Source organism: Lates calcarifer, linkage group LG12, assembly GCF_001640805.2.
Source record: "Lates calcarifer isolate ASB-BC8 linkage group LG12, TLL_Latcal_v3, whole genome shotgun sequence".
NCBI lineage: Eukaryota > Metazoa > Chordata > Actinopteri > Centropomidae > Lates > Lates calcarifer.
Genome location: NC_066844.1, coordinates 15,039,743 through 15,057,987, shown reverse-complemented (window position 1 = coordinate 15,057,987; position 18,245 = coordinate 15,039,743). Strand labels below are relative to the sequence as shown.

Genomic DNA, 18,245 nt, shown 5'->3' with positions numbered 1-18,245 from the left:
ATGAGTCTTGTATGTGCTTTTGTATTATTCTTTTTATTCATTCTGTTTTGGCATTTTCCCTGGTTTGAATATTTCCAAATTTTGTGAAATTGTGCTGTTTCTGTGCTGCTCTTTCCATTAGACTGGTGGATACACAGAGATATGCATATAAAAGCAGTTTATCAAGGCACGCACAATTTCACAATGAGTAAAATGTATAAAACAGAATCATGTGTATGTACAGCTTTATGGATCTCTCTCAAAATCCTGAAATCTTAACTTTAGGTAAATAAACAAATCATCAAGCAACCAAAGGATTGGATGTAGTTTCAATCTTTGCAGGTTCAGTATCTAATTTTGCATATGTAGAACTACGCAACTTTAAGACAATGCAAATTTGTGCCTCAAGTTAAACGTTGTTGTTTGTTGCAAAGAGCTAACTGCTTTCAAAACCATTCCTTTAATAAACATTAACCTCCAAAAGAGTTTAGGCTACCAAGTAAAATATGGTGTCGTGGACACTCATTAATGCAGATGTGCTGTAACCTACAAAGAAATGTCCTGAAATATATAAAAAAAACAGTCCATCAGCTATATTAACAGGTGAAGAAACACAACTGAGACAGAATACTCCTAATACTAATACTATAATAATAGACATCTATTCTTCTGAGACGAAGCATGAAGTGCGTATTTGTGTGCTTTCAAAGCAAGAATTATTTTTTCTGTCTGACTACCTGCCTGCGGTGCCTTGAGGCCAGCAGACAAATCATCTGGCATCATGACTTAAATCAGAGACAAGAGCAGCGCTTTTCACCTGCTGGGTGCGCTTGAGAGAAAATACCAGAATGTTGAGCCTCTTGGCCTCGTGGTGATTGTAAGAGATATTACAGTATATTCACCACTCCTCTCCCTCTCGCCTGGCCCGAGTAAGTAGGCAGAAAGTATAGGTTGTCTACCTTGTTTTTTCTTTGATTTTTTTCTCTGCAAAGCCAAGTTCTATGAAAGTTCTGTGGTGCACCAAAGACATTCCACATCAGGAAAAGATATGTGGTATTTTCTGAAATTATACAAACTGTCACTCACTCTGACAAGCATGTGAGGGAAGGGTCCTCGGGAGTTTTCAGGCACATTGATAGGCGGGATGACCCAGTCTCTCTTCTGTCGCCTTAGCCCATTGGCAGAGGAGCCTCTCTGATGTTTTCGAGGAAACTTGATAACTCTGGGTTGGGTGTCCCAGACTCTTGACAGCATTTCTTCAATGCCAACCTGAAAAGAAAAAGGCAAATACATCACATCATCCTACATCTCGCATTGAATAACTTGCACATGTTATCATTTGAAGAATGCTATTTTGCCTCGACAGGTTGGAAGATGAATCTATAAAGTGCTTTAAAATGACAAGTTTTCCCATCGGCTAAAATTGAAACTAAAATACTGGGTGTCACACCAACAATAAACCCATTTTGGGAGAGTGACAGAGAGGCAAACATGAGGAAATATATATAAATTTCTGCATCAGATCTCATGAAGCCCTTGGCAAGACACCTGAGCCTGCCCAAGCCCTTGGCTTTCGCCTAAGAAAGCAAGACCTCCCTTAGGCTACATAGCTGGGTTTAGCCCGCAGAGGTGCTGTGCTGTGTCTGTATCCCTGCATAGAATTTTTAGGCAGACAACATTATTCCTGCTTGTCCCTGTCCTCTCTGTCCCTAATGAAGACAAAAAAGAATTTGATACTTTGCTCTGACAGAAGCCTATTGTCAGATAAACCAGGTATTGATGAAATACCATTTTTTTTCCCCATAAGAAACAGTTAAAAGCATCTTCTGGATAATCACAAACACAAATTTGTTTGTATGTGTGTGCTAGTTCTTTTTTTTTTTAAATGTTTCGGTACCTTTAAACATTATACAGGACCATGGTATTATGGGTAACTCTTACGTAGGAATGTATGGGTGTATATGCAGTCCCCACTGCCCCCTGCAATTACTGCCCTGGGGCTATAGCTGCAGAAAGAAGATTGTGTTCTTACTCATCTTGCCTGGTGAAATAAGGGTTAGAAGGGTGTGTAAAAGAAGAGTGTTTTTCCCCAATCCTCCATGGTGTCCGCCTGTGTAAGATGGTTGTATTGCTGTAATCCACCTAATCCTATTGTTGTCTCTGCGCCCTGCGTACACACACACACATTGACTGGCAGCGTGCCGCTGTCACCTGAAGCACAGTGGAAATCCTCCCGCTCATTCCACCTGGAACACACACAACGCAGTCGTACAGGCAAAGACACACATGTGTGCACACAAGTGACCACGGACACGTAGCCGTGCCAAATGCAGGCCGGTGGTTCATCCTATCAATATATACCTGCTTTGCCTATGAGAGCAACAAACTGCAAGCTACACCTGAGCAAACACCTAGCATATTTTTCATCTTTTGTTGTAAGTCTTTTGCGCATTCACAGCTCCGAGGATTGGACTGCAAGCTCAGTGCAGGTCTCTGGGCAGGCAGGGCTGTTGGTTTAGCTGGGCAGGAGAACTGCGGAGGGGGAGCGGGGGCAACCAGGGGTGGATGGTTAGAGGACAGAAAGAGGAACGAGGGGACCAGATGTGTTTCCCAGATAAGATAACTCTCGTTCCAGGGTCTGCTCATCCAAAACATTCACAGGTACCAACTGGCATGAGGGAGAAAGGGAGCGTGCCAGTCTTCTCCATGGGCGGCAGGCGGAATTAGTCTCTGTCTGTGAATATGTGTATGTGTGTCTGTTTCTGTGGCTGTGTGTGTATTTGCAGATGCTCATTTGAAAAAAAAAAAAAAAAAAACCACAAAAACAAGGGAAAACAAACAAGTATGTAAAAAAAAAACAAACATGCAACAGAGGATAAACAACACTCTGCCTAGCAGATGATGATGACTCATCAGGGGCCATCTATATGTTAGTGCATATGGACAGTTATGAATACAGAGGACATATACTGTAAGACTACGTCTGGTGTGCTGCTACCATGATAAAATCCTTATCTGCCCTCCTGGGTATCGGCAAAAAAACACAATGAATGAATAGTTGCTCTACATGCCAATCAGGCCTGACAATAACAAGGCTGAAGCATCTGATTGGTCAGGCCCCAACATTCCTTTGCAAATGTTGCCAAAACAGAAATGAAGAAGCGAAACGGTCAGGCAGAGAGACAGACATGGAGGGAGACAATGAAAGGGAGACATCCTTTATTGTAAGTCTGCATGTGGATGATATCAGTGTAGTGGCTGTCACTTTCAAACAGCAAGGCAGATGACAGGCTGTTGGCGCTGTGACAATACCAGAATTACAAAGGAAAGAAGGGGAAAAACTGGAACATGCTTTCTGTGGGCCGCCAAGAAGCTAGGTGCTTATTAGAGTTTGGGGATTTTTCTTCTGCCTGTATGTGTGTGTGTGTATGTGAATTTAGTATGTGCATGTACAGTGAGTTCAGTCATGCTAGTATGCACATATGGGAAATCATGTGGCCTTGATGCAACCATGTGTGCACACGTACAAATGTGTAAAAATAATGCACGAACATATGTGCCTGCGTATTTGTCTGCGTGTTTGCGTGACCCTGTGTGTAGGTGTGTGTATGCGCATGAACACATGACAGGGATTCAGTTAGTGTGTCCCTGATGTGCCCTGGGCTCCTGAAACCCAGAGGCAGACAGGGCCAGCTGGCAGCTCTCTGCTCCCAGGCAGCCTGCGTATTGCTGGGGCATTCTTCAGGCCTGCAACCCCCGAGCCCTGGAGCTGACATCTGGAGGTTATCACTCTGACAAACAGGCAGAACAATACAATAAGAGCGTGTGCTCATTGCCTATTCTCTGTTCAGTGTGGCTCTGAAAACATTTGACTCAGGTCTTCTGATGTCATTTTTTCATGTCTTTAGTGCTGCAGTTCCCTTTGCTGGATCACTATGACAAAAAAAAAAAAAGTGCTTGTCCTCAGTAAGAAGAATGCTCTTCCATGCAATCTTTTCTCAATAGCTAAAGTTAAAGAAAGATAACAGTTAAATGTAACTTTGTATTAAAAAAGTATTGAAATTCTGGTTGCTGCTATTTGCCTGCTGAGACTCACAGCTTTCCGATGTGGATTATCAACATAATCAGGCTATAATCACAAAGTTAAAGCACACAGCAAAAGTGCAACCATCCAACCCTGCTGGTGTTGCTTTTCGGCGACCAGTGGACCCCAGGGCCCTACGCATGTTCCACCCTGCTGCTGGGCTTTGCTGTAATCTACCTTGAACAGGTGAGGCTGTCTGGGGAGAGTGCGGTAAAAAATTCAAATCAAATAAGCACTAAAACCCGCTCTGACAACCAGTCGACTCCAAATCCAGTGATGCATAACTGATGGGCTCTAAGCTGGTGGAGAAGGCAAACCAATGTGCCATGAAATCAGTACGAGTTGGAGAGCACTCAACGAGAGGCCCTACCTGTGTGAGGTGCGATAGCCTGAGTACATAAACACAGCGGAAAGGGCTCTCAGGCCAAAGATGCTCTACACTTCAATTGCTGTGGTATTGTACACTGGAAAATTAAATAGTAAAATGAACCAGTCGACCACAGAGCACATTCCAAGTATGCTAATTTCTGCTACTAAAACAGAACAGTGAGAAACTAAGCCAGTTATTAAAAGCAAATCAGTACACTCTCATTGGTGCTATACAACAAAGCAAGCATAGCAAGAGAGAAAGCCACAGTATATTCTGTGATGAAGCCAGTTCATCTGAGTAGATCTGAACCAAGCATACAATTTGTTAGAGTACAGCATCTCTCTTTACACATTATCTGTCTCTACACAGAACGAGTGAACAGAATGAGGTGGTATCTGAGCTGTCAGCCTTTTAATCGCCATCGGGAAGAAGAGGATATCCTGTGCTGTTTATATCCTCCACCGCCATTGCCATGTTGATTATGATAGGTTGCGGTTAGGTGATGCGATTATGATAACCTCTTTTCTAAAATAGCTATTGACTTTCAGAACAAAGAGATGGGCTCAGATAACAACTACTCATCTCTGCGTGTGTTTACCGAACTGGAAAAGGAAAATGGGCCACACAGTTCAAAAACACTGCACGGCACTGATAACACTGTTTTAACGTTAATTCCCAGAAATCACGTGAGTACACTGGATTGAACTGCACACAGCACATTCCTGTTACTGGCTTCACCAGTTTATAATATATACTGCATTTGAAAGATGAACAAAGATCAAAAATTGGACAGTTTAGCTTCTAACTCTGCTGCTTACAGTGGGAAACTATCATGTCTAACGAGCAAGTGTCCAAACACAGTTCACTTTGGCAAACATGGAAAATCTACAGCATCTCAATTAGAGGGGATGATACACTCTTTTTTTGTTGGTGACACATACAAATGAGTGATGAATGGAAAACCTGAAAAATGAGTAAGGAAACAAGATAATGATGTCTCTATCCACAGAGCAAGAGGGGTCACTGAATGGTTTGATGAGTATCAACACAGTTGAACACCTATGGGTGTGACGTGTTAGACAGCACTCTCCACCATCATCATCAAAACACCAAATGAGTGAATATTTTTTGGAAGAGTGGTGTTTCATCCCTCCAGTAGAGTTCCTGAGACTTGGAGAATGAGAGTCATTATACACGGACACTTAAACTTTACCAAAGTTGTTGAGTGAAATTACATTGTGTAAAAACACTAAAGCCCTCAGGGAAAAGGAAGTCCAGGGAAACTGGACAACATGACCTCACCCACAGAGCCTCATGTGCAGGGCTGGATTTATAGCAGTTCAGAGACTCTGCTGCTCTGTTAAACGAAGGCACAGTTGCATTTTAATAAATGTTCCATTCTGGAGAGTACAAGATGTAACACAAAATGAATCAACCAGACTGAATAAGTCCACAATAAAACTGTGATCACTTGTAAATGTCACCCTTCCCACTCAAGTCATAAATAGTAGATGTCACTGAGGACAAACTGTGATTTTTCAGTGCTGTGGAGGCTGTCACTCAGTGTTTCACTTAATTTCTTCATTTTATGTAGTTTTAATATTGTGAAACCACAGGAAATGACAATGTTGGACTGCCATAATTGAAACAAAAAACAAATATATATAGAGAGAAATTAAATTAATCCTCAACCACAGTAGTTTTTCATATTTTTGGTCCTTCAAATAGGTAACCTTTAACCTATGTTCCTGTCACATGTCGTCCTGTAGCCAATACTTCATTTTAATAATTACATCTTTCATGACTATGCTCTTAATGAAACAAGTATTTATTTGAATTTCTCCTCAGGGTGTACCAGCAATTTTCCATTCAGGAGATTGGAACTAAATTCTACTGAATCACCTATTTATCTGAGGAAAAATGACAAGAACACATGTAAACACTCTCTAAAAATGCACACTGTACTGTAAGTATAAAAGCTGCTTTTCACATTTCCATGTGATTAGAGAAAACACATTTATTTCTTGTTCAATTATTGGATCTTTCTCTATCTCTACAATGTGGGGAACATAATTATACGCTCAAACTACATCACCTGGTCCTCGCAGACTCCGCCAGAGTGGAACATTAGCTCAATCAATGTCAATTATTTCCCAGTCTCCATTATTGCACTGCCAGGAGTGGGCAGAATTTTAATCCCCACTCTGCAATTGCTTTAGCTACATGAGTCTTGGGCTTTTTGTCATGATTAGAAACATGACTGAACATTAAGCCCAATGGCGTTCAACAAGTAGTGTAGGAAAAATGATAATGGGTTTGTCGCTCAACAAAGTGCAGCCTGGTAGTTGAAGTCAGTAAGTGGCTATATATTTGGTCCTGTGTAGTTTTACAGTGTCCGTTAGCTAAAAGAGCCTGGGTAGGAAATAGGGACATGTCTCAACTTGTCACATACAACGAGGCACTGCATCTTAGCAGCACTGCATGTACTCTTAAAAAACTTTTTGCCTTGGAAAAAGCTGGAAACACTCATTAAAGGAATTACTTAAATGACAGGCTGCATTAATGGCTCTGATCAAGAATGCTTCATTACATTTCACCCTGTTCATATGTTTTTTTGTTCTGTTAAAGTTTCCGGTGATTGATGGGCACATTTATCAGGAAGATGCTTTACAGATATTGCTAAACAGATATTTTCCAAATAATGAAGCATATCTAATCAGAAAACAACCTAGGAATTTGTGCTGTAATGGCTTTTTATTGAAGACAAATCCAGTTTCAAATCCTCTTATCAAGTTTAAATCGTCTGAATATTTTTTTTTATCAAATATAATTAGATTTATAGCTTTCGACATTTGCAAGGAACTTAAGTTGAAAATAATTAAAACAAAGATCACCATTTAATCACCACACTGACGTGATGCAATAAACTAGATCGTTTATATGAAAAGTCGTAGAGTGGGTTTTCTTTCCCCTCACAAGTGATCTTTGGCTATGTATAGACACTGACTTGAGAGCATGTAACCAGATAATAGTAAAACAAACAAACAAACAAACAAATAAATAAATAAATAAATAGCTGTTGTGGAATTAATATTCATTTGCCAAAGCTGATATAATCTGCTTCTGGTTATGTCTGTTTGTTTGTTTTAAGATTTGTTTGTTTACATAAATTTAGATGATAAATGAGTTTCCAATAATGGTAAAGCAGACAAAGGCATTTCAGTGGTAGACACTTAATATTAGCCCATATGTAATGCAAATGATTTATCTGAAAATTTATTATACTGGCAATTTCATCTTGACTAAATAGTTCTGGTGGTCTGTCAGTGAACCCCTGTGATTTTTTTCTTGTCAAGTTCTTTCTAGTTACCTTTGTAAGTGGTAAAGGATGGGGGTGTCCAGCCAAAGCCAGTTTAACAGTGGTCTCCCAGATGTGTGGGTCATGGAGCCCTCGGGCCGTCACCATGAACTGGACAGGGTCTGACAGGTTGGCCACTTCCTGCTCTGCATACACCGTCCCATCAGGTCTCACGCTGAAATTGGGGTCGCTGCTTACAAAGCCCACTGCTCTGCTGCGCTGGCAATCTTCAAACTTCACTGCAGAGGCAGACAGAAAAGGGGAAAGGGGGGGGTACAGAATTAGAAAGCAGCACAGTTAGATTTACTCCATGAGGTATCCGCAAATCCTTGACACATCTGGCAGGCTTAAGATTAACCCGCATCCATCAAGATGTATCTTGAAATATCTCATCCCTTCTGCTGTCACCTCTGATTCCCCGCTTTGACGTCTTTGGCAAAACAAACTGCTTATCTGTTCCTGAACTGGAATACACAGGGGGGGACCTAATTCTTTTTCATATCATTCTTTTCCCAAACTAGACGGATCGCAATGTCAAGACAGCATTTCCCCTGGCTTCTCTGGGGAAAGCATGAGGAGAAGGTCTAAAGCACATTACGCTGACTGGGCCGACTGCGCTCCATGCTTTGCTGCCAAGCGCACGGAGCATGGTTTTGAATGACATTTGGAGAGTTCTGCTTGACTGAGATGAAAGAAAGGGAGGTGTGAGGAATCTCATGTTTCCATGTCCACACACACAGAAACTGCTTTTCCTCTGTTCAGAGTTAAGTACCACATGTGTCTGTATGAGAAGTATGGGAGGGTGGTTTGGGTACAGGGGGGCATCTGAAGTCTTTCCATTCCATGTATGAGTAAAGGGTTGGGACAGATGACACAGAAGCAGACAGAGACAGATGGCGTAAGACTGTTGAGTGCATCAGTGCAGATTCTCCAGTGACACCTGACATGAATGTGCCATTACGGCACACACAAAAACCCAGGAGGAACCAACAGAGTCTCAGACATGACGATATGGAAAATCCTTTCATTCCATTGCCAAATTTAATCAACACTCGATGCATCATTATCCCATGATTCGCAGCGTGATGCAATGACATGAATGCTGAGAATGACTGATAACTGTTTTCAGCATGCCCTATTGTGTTAACACACACACACACACATACACACATATGCGCGCACACACACACACACAAACACACAAGACACACCCCATCCCTCGTCTTTCCCTCTACCCCCAAGTTGAAATGCACATGCTCTGATCTTATCTCGCAAACTCTGGCTGCTGATAACAAGACAAATTGATTTCATAAATCACCCAAGGAACAGATCGCCTGTTATGAGCTATGGCAGCACAATTTTTCAAAAATCCGGCATGAAGAATTCTGCACAGCAAGCTTTTTATCAAGCCATCTATTTAATTCATCGCCCAGTTTCCTGTCAAACGCAGCTCCCAAACAACAGGCTAATAAAGCATTAGATCTCCTCGGCCACTGCAGCTTAGCATCACACAAATGAGGCTGCTTGTTTTCAACCTCTGAGTAATTGCATGCGTAATGGGATGGATGGTAAACACAGTTTTGACAATGTGCGCATCTGTCTGTGTTGGCAAATGCAATTCATATTTTCATTAAAAAAAACTACAGCCCAGTGAAGAACGTCCTTATGTGACTGATAAGCTTTGTGTGAAATTATGGCCTTCCTTTGGGGATCATTTATCAAGGCGGGCGGGTTGATTTAACATCAGGTTGTGACAATATGACACAGACCTGCTTGAATTGTCCGCAGATGAATTGTGATGGCAGGCATGTATTATGTAAATGACTTCAATTAGCTTGAACTGAGCAGGCTAATTGTTGTCACTTAGACAGCTCTCTTGTGGTGCAGCTGGAGAAACAAGGCTTAAGGACACGTGCACTGCAAAGTGCTGCTTATGCATGCGTGTGTGTGTTCCCACTTGTGTGTGCACACGTGTAGGAGAAAGTTCAAAGCACAGCTAGTTTGAGAATGTCTGTCCTCACATATATTAATTTCGGTTAATTCTGCAATACAACCAGCAAGGTCTCTGCGGGTCTGTCTGCTGCCTTGTGTGTGCTGTGCTGGTGCCAGTTGGCATGGGAACAGACATGTGGTCTGTGAAGGCGCTGTCATTGTGCAGCACTGTTAGAGGAGTGTCTTTGATTCTTTCTAAGGGCACAGGGCCGGCTCTCAGTTTGGCATTCATCGCCTACCCACAAGGGGCTAGGACCATGACCCTGATTCCTGACATATCTACTTAGTGTGGAGATATTCATAAATGCTTTGCTATTCATTAAAAATCCTGTTCACAAAGCACATTCAAATCAGGTGGTGGGATCTGATCTGCCACGCTGTTAAATAGAGATGAAAGCGGCAGAAAGAGACAACTACTGATAGAGGAACTATGTGTATGTATGTATGTGTGTGTGTGTGTGTGTGTGTGTGTCTGACAGAGAGAGGGAGATGGTAGGATAAAAAGAGAAGGCGGAAGATAAGCAGAAGATACTGTAGCACACAGAAAAAAAGACCTAGAGATATATATAAAAAAATTATAAAATATATCCTAATTTGAACAATTTCCACAGCTTTCCATAAATAAATAAATAAATCAATCAATCAATCCTTAGCTTTAAGACAATGAGAGTTAATGTACAAACAGTGCTGTGGGGTTTAGTCACCGCTGTCACATCATAATGGAAAGGGAAACAGTGACACTGTTGATAACTAATCTGAGCGTATTTATTGTTATTGTTCTCTAGTGCATGTAATTTGTGTTGTCATCTTACGCTTGGCAAACTACGGCATCCATTTGTGTGAAATATTGAACTTGAAATGAATAAACCAAGATGAGGCTCCAGGCCGTTTTCTAAGCTGACGGCCCTGAAGGTTAACAAACCAGCAGTCCTTCAACAAGTTAATAATGGAAAAATATATCACATACATATTTTACTGCAGGTTCAATCAATGCTGCCACTGGAGTTAACTTCATCACCTGAAGCATCAGAAAAGTTAAGATAGGACTGTGGAGGTCTTGCCTCTGGCTATGTGGAAGCTGTACAAGTACTACATATAATTATTTCACAACCTGACACTTCGTATATCCTTTGTATCCTTCTGCCAGTGCACATTTTTTCGCTGTCAGTGTTCAGAGATGTTCAAATATGATGATAAAATCAGACACTAACTTCAGACTTTGTTGCCAGACATTAACAGGCAGCTCCATTTGCCAGCCATCTTTTATAAATGTTAAAGAAGGGTTAAGAATGTTTCTGTCACTGAGCATAAATAGTTCTGAACGTGTTGTTAATTTCATCAACTCTAGTCAACAGACCCAATCGACATCACACCATAGCCAGAGTCACATTCGGGGTATGGGCAGGGGCTTACTCATAGAGTGTTAAAACTTAAAAATTAGCTTGTTTCGGTGAGTTTCTGACCGATTTAGAGGATCAACAAAATGTCAAAAAGGAGATGTCATGATTTCCAGCCACTGGGTGGCCTTGTTTACCCATCATACATCTCTCTGTCAGGGTGAGGAGTGTCACTTGTGTTCAATTTTACATGACCTTTCTGCAGCTTGAGGCTTGCATGTGTAGTTTCTGAACATATCACATGCAAACAACATGGACTGAAATGTGAATTTAAGCACTGACGTTACTAAATAATCTTTGAATAGTACTTACAGTGCATGGTGTGATTAATGCACTGTATTGGACAGCTGATAGTGCTGCTTCAAACAGCCTGGTCAGCAGTACAGAATCTGCAAACAATATAAACTGTATGAAAATAGGAACGATTTTGTGCCTTGCTGGTTATGATAACAGCCTACTGACTCAAGGATCCACTGTGTCGATTGCCTTCTTCCTCTATGGGTGTATGAATGTGTGTGCATCCCGGTCTATGCATTCTGTTCGTCCTCTATTGTGTAGTCTAGATATGTGCAAATGTGTGCATGTATGTTGCTCTGCCTCCGTGTGTCCCTTTGTAAGATTATCTGAGTGCATGTGAGTGTGAATGCTCCTCTGTATGTGTGTGTGTGTGTGTGTGTGTGTGTCTGTATGTGTGTGTGTGTGTCAGAGTGTGTGTAGTATATTTTAGCGCGTCCTGCCATCCACAGCGGTGTTTGGCAAGCTGCTGAGGCTGGTGTCATTCTGCTCGGCTGCTCTTCTCTGGACTCGTACAGCAGAGAACATGCTGTCCAACAGAGCGGCTAGCACAGCACAGAAGCAGCTAAAACAGAGCAGGCAAGCAGCCGTGACCGCCGACCACCAAGTCCTCCATACACACACACACACACACAGACAGACATACACAGATAGAGAGAGAGAGAGAGAGAGATACGCTTATGCTCTTTGCCTCATCCTGCTTGTAGATCCACAACAATACCCTAGAGGAGGCCAAAACAGCTCTTGTATAGAGATATTACATGTGCATAATACAGATGGCAGGTAGTAACTCTGCACAGCCTGCTTTGCGCACCCACATGGAGCGTGCCTCCCTCATCCCGCTGCATCCGCCTACACCATGTTCACCTGTCGACCCCCCCCCCCCTCTCTCTCTCTTGTCACTGTCTCCTCCCTTCTCCTCCACTCCCCTGTTCTCTAAGACACAGCTCCCTGTCCTCCTTCTCTTACTGTCCTTATTTTTTCCCTGTTTAACCCAACCTACCCTCCACCTGTCCTCATCTATCCTCTTCTCCTCTTACTCTTGCATTCCCTGCAGACTGGGGCACTTTCTCCCCCGCGCAAACCAGGACAGCCAGTCTGAGCCGACAGCCCAGCCAGACATAAAAATGGGCACCCTGGTGGGTCAGTTATTACCCCTGTTAAAGTGAGCTGAGAGAGTGGCACAAAAGATCTACAAGAGGTGCAAAAAAAAGACATCACAGACACCAAGTCAGTCTGATTTTAGCATTTTCACACTTGTTAGCTGGTTTTTAGAAGTGATCATATGATTTTACTGATGATTTTATTTAGATGGGCTTTCATGTAACATCCATTTATTACTGTTCTTACTGAAGCCTCCCTTTTATGAATCTTGCTTTTATTCTGCCTTTCTCACCTTATACTTACTGTTCCTTCTCCTACTCTGATCTGTATTTAATGAGTTGCAAAACACTTTGTCTCCTGTGATTTGAAGGATTTATAAATAAAGATTATAATATTAGCTACAACAGCTAAATATAGACAGTAAACAAACTTGTGCCTAAATGGGTTGGTGTGGGACATAAAAATTCCCACTTGACACAGTTGTGGAAAAAAGTTTAAGATAAAAGTGTCCCTGTGGTATATACTTGAGAGAGGGGTATGCTGTGAGTGGAGCCTGTAAATAGGTCCAGACTGAGCATATGGAGCTGCTTTTGTTAAGGTGCTGTTCATCGCAGTCGTGGCACAGTGCTAAGTAAACATTCCCCCCGGTACCCCGCTGCTTTCCTCAAGCCAACGGGAAAATCAACGCCACCCACTCAATTTGCAAATAACAGTATTTTTGCCAGGCTGAGGATGTGATAGACAGCAGCACAGAGCCCACTGACAAGTAAACGTGCACTGCTAAAATACAGAACATACTGTATGTAAGAAGCTGTAAAGAGTATTGGAATATCTCATTCCAAAAAGGACTGATCATTATCATCCACCTATTTTAAATTATATGATTATGTCCAAGGAGTTGTCCACAATGACTGTGTTTTCATTTTAAATGACAGCACTGGTTTAACTCGACACTATTAAGTATTAAAACTGAAATACGAATGAAATGCTCGGATGCTCAAGCATTTGTTTTTAAGTACCCTGATAAGCAGTGTCACTCACAATAAGCTGAATTAATTTCTGAAGATAAACTACATCAAATGTGGCTCTGTGAAACCAAATACAAAAAGCCTCATTTGCAAACTAAGAGATTAGACCCTTGAATTCCACATGAAAATCCTCTGCTGATAGCAATGTACTTGAAAAAATCCAAGTCCTGTGAAAAACCTGTATGCTATCTGCAAAATGTGAGCTTTTCAGGACTTGAGAGAAACAGCCTTGTTTTCAACTCAGATGCCAAGAGTTTTTTGGGGGTTTTTTTTCTTTAGGGAACTAAATGGTTTTGATGAACTGGAACGATTCATAATGGTTCTTGTAATCCTCCACTGTAAATTTAAACATGAAGAAAAGTCTGAAAGTGCACCTGACAGTGACATTATAGCAGCTCTACTCTATTCAAGTTCAGCTACCAGAGACATGTGAGCTGTAATATTCTCTCCACCCACAAGAGGCAAAAGAATTGAGAAAAGTTTACATCTTTCAGTGGGCGGTAAGGTAGCTGCAGAGGAACAAGTGTGATTGGCAAGTTAAGATGTAAAATCTATTTTCTGACGTCTTGATTTATCACAACTATAAAGTGCAGCGTCTTGTGAATCTGTAGTCAAACCTGCGGCGCCCCGTGCAGTACATCCACAAACCTTGAAAGTCTTTTGAAACCAAGCCCACTGTGCCCCCACAGGAATGCTTATAACTAATTCAATTTACATGCTGCTGTTTTTAAAACACTGCAGGTACAATGTGACTTTCCTGAAAAGGATTTTTTATTTATTTATTTTTTTTTGCCGCAGTTGGAAATGAATTTCTCTGCCTCTGCAGTTCTCTGTTTTAACAAAAGCCCACACAGTTCCCTCTGACAGCTCGTTCTCACAAAAGGAAACCACTGCGACTCAAGTGCGTGAGCATGTGTGCCTGCGTGTGTATGTCGCTGTGTGTGCTTATGCGTGCAAGGGAGCCAGAAGTGAGAGAGATAAAGAGACAGAGTGAGAGAGAGAAGAGGGACATTGGAGTGGGAGTGTGTGACACGGGCTCTTTGCATATACGATTATTACAGCTGATGCATAAATGGGAATGGGTGTCATCGACTCCCTCCGTTCCCGTAGCTGTGTATGTGTGTGCGTGGGAAGACAAGGTGCTGTCAACCTGCATTTGTGAGCGTCAGCGCTCATGTTTCACTTTTTAAACACCACACGCTTGTTATCTTGTGCTGCCGCACTTACGTGGCTGAATGAAAACTTGTCACATTGTTAGTGCACTGTCAAGTCTATGTGGCCAACATCCGCCCACAACCCTGCCACCCCCACCCCATCACACCTTTGTTCTCTCTCTGTCACCTCCCTGCTTCTGCAGGTATAGAGGAACAGCTGTAAAAGAGGGCCCTCCTGCGTCGGAGCCTACAAGCCTGTCAGGCTACAGAGAGTCTTTATGCTGCAGATCTGTGTGTAATGTAACCACACACGTACAGGATGTTGTGTGGGGCACATGCTCTGTGGAGGTTTTTCAAAGGTTGTCATGGTATTTCAAAGGATTATAAAGATTTCCACACAGATATTTGTTTTTCATTGCACACCACATCACTTGCACATTACCACATTACACACTAAACTTCGTTCCACACTATGGCTTGAATCTCAGTGTGTTAATGTGCTGCTGCATTTGCTGTCCCGTGAGTTTTGGCCGGGGCACTTATTGGTAAAGCATTTGGGTTTTGCTTGTCCCCAGCCCTCCCTCTTACCTCTGCATTAGTCTCCTCTCATGGGCATGGGCATGAGGAGGCTTGAGGAATGAGAAAGGGGAAAGAGGCAAGATAAAGAGGGAGAGAGGGAGCAAAGCAGAGCGGATGCAATTAAAAGACTGGGTCACAGATCGCAGTGCCAGGCGTCAGTGTGATTAATACACCACCATTCAGCCCAGGAGCTTTTCTCCTCTGTGTGGATGTGTGTAGAGTGTGTGTGTGTGTGTGTGTGTGTGTGTGTGTGTGGTTTGTTTGTGAATTTGTTATCTCCTAAGCATACCGCAGCTAGGGGGCACAAGTGCGTCTCAATGTGTGCTGTCCTCAGGTGTGTCCGGATTAACCATTTTAAAGGTTGGTGACCTTAACAAACCGGTTCTAAGAAACGATCTGTCAGTATGTTCAGGAGACACACCATCTGAACATCCAGAAATATTTCCTCCTACACCTCACTAGATAATCTTTAAAATACATCATTAAAGTGTTGCCAAACTTCAAATATTCACACTATGGTGAACTTTAATGGGCACCCTCTGTCCTTGTTGTTTTGCATGCCTTTAGGCTGACCATCTCAGCAGTAGCTACCCACTAATTTCAGACCATGCCAAGTCGGTGAAATTGGCCACTAATCAATCCATCCACTGGAGAAAACTTGCATCTAGGCAGCAAACAATGCCTCCAAAAAAAAAAAAAAAAAAAAAAAAACCTGCAAAACATATCAGCCAATTGTTTCTTTTATTTCTTTAATCTGGCTCCCACTCACCAGACCTTGCCTCTAAGGCTTCCCCTTCGATTTAGCGTGAGCAGAGAAGGAGCCCCGCTTTATCACAGCAATGTCTTTTTTAAGGAGGTGAAGCGAAGAAACTGCCTCAAGGCTACACACTGTCTGTTATCTCCCAGTACAATATAATAATTTCACATAGCCCTGAGCGAGGTGGTGGGACCTCAGCTGGGCCAAGTGACAAAGAGGGGAATGTGAGCAAACTAGGGGCAAGGATCAGGGGACAAAAGGGGCTTCTGGGAAATATCTGTGACTCTCACTCAACCGTATAATGACTGTAATGAAAACCCATTATTCTCGAGTAAGTATTTTTTTTTTCTGGAATGAATCACGTTGCCCCTGCTGCACATATTGTACAATGTAGAGAACAAACCTCAGGTTTTAGATAATGGTCACACTTCATCATAATAACTGACATGGTGCAGAAATCTCCTCCATTTGAATGGGAGAGACGTTACGGGTGAGTGACTAAAGGAGTCCAGTTACAGGACATAAGGCAGTGCTCGGCCTGTGTCCAGTGTTTATGACTGCAGCTGGTTTATTTTTAGATGGTCTTGATTACCCTGGAGACTGGCCTTAATAAATACTATAAGACTAAAAACAAGCTTCCTACCCCTACTCCACCCCCGAGTCCTCAGAGAAACCAAAGACTCACTCACAAGGTAATCAGCTTTTAATTTTCTCCCCCTCTCATTTTATCTCTCTCCCTCTCAGCCCTCACTCTCCATCACTTCTCCCTCACTGAGCTGACCAGCGGTCCTTTCTTCTCTGTTTTTCCTCTCCATCTTTTTTCCCCTTTCTCATGTTATTAGCATAAAAGTGTTTGCATCCTTCCCTGGTGATTGTTTAGCTGCTGTGTTCAGCATCTTGATTTGATTCCCCACAATTGCCCTAATTAGCATTACAAATATACACTTAGAGAGGAACAGAAATATCTGTTATGCCTGACAGGCTAATTTAAGGGAATGGAGGCCAGAGGAAAAGGCAACACTAAATTTGTGTGATAAAAGGTGTATCGCTTCGTCTCAATAATGAGGTGTCTTATCCAAGTCCAGTGAAACTACACTTTCTCTACATTCATGTATGAATGGGGTGCGTGCTTTAACTGAGTAAAACACCTCGTTGAGCCTCTGACAATGGGAACATATTGGATCTTCAATCGTGATAAAAAGTGTAATCACAACAAGAAACATACCTCTTATCTTCTCTAGCTCCCCCTCTCTCCAGCCCTGGTCATGTCTCCTAAAGCCAATGATTAGACTTAAGACAGATCTCCTTCATTATCCATTGCTCTCATCCATTTCTCTCTAATCCTGTCACTAGTCCAAAGCCCCCCTGGGGCAAGCGATAGGCCAGGGCCAGCCATTAGTCTCCAGGCCCCGAGACCAGGGACAACACTCATTAGTATTTTGCCTCAGAGGTGATCAAGGCCATCTAAGAAGTTAGCTACACTGACTGCTATCACATACTCATAATTGCTTCACTCCCTGTTTTTTTTTCTGACTCTTCATTTGGGCATGCACTTGCTGTTTAAAGAGTGACCTTCTCCCTACTGCTCATCTGGCCTAAGGAGGGACGGAAACATGGTGCTGAAGTAATTGTTCAGTCAGATTCCTGCCATCTGAAATGATGAGGGTCAATCTACTGATCAATCAGCAGAGTAAGTGATGAAAGTAACTGGTGTCATTATTATCACCCAGCACACAAAAGTGGCTTTAGGTTGGTTCCTCCAGAGGGCCAGAAGGCCTGCAAAGCAGATGACATTCATCTGAAGAGCACAGGTACATGGAGTGTACGGACAAATTATTGTGAGCCGGGTGCTGATGTTGTCATTATGAGGGTAATTGCTTCTTCGGCTAAGGAACAGAATTAAAGTCAAAACAGGAATCAATGCACTGTGCTTCAGGCTGAAACTGAAAACATTTTACATTTAGTGTCAAACCAATAAAAAGAGAGTTAGAGGAAGTGAAGTACTGCAAAATTTTCAAAGACTAGGCTAAAAGAAAATCACAGAATCATATAAAAGAACAAACAAATCACCCAATGAATGTAAATCCAACATTAAATCTTTTAGATCTGTTTTAGTCATCAACAACTCCCGAGGGACGTATCCTGCACC

General features: G+C 42.3%; 1 protein-coding gene across 1 annotated transcript in view; it reads right to left on the bottom strand.

Moving 5' to 3' along the window:
- LOC108885614 (cadherin-4-like) overlaps positions 1-18,245 on the bottom strand; it is a 182,670-nt gene that overhangs the window by 61,384 nt on the left and 103,041 nt on the right. Inside the window, 2 exon segments of the mRNA XM_018680029.2 lie at positions 1,066-1,248; positions 7,804-8,030. Of these exon segments, the coding sequence (XP_018535545.1) occupies positions 1,066-1,248; positions 7,804-8,030 (410 nt within the window).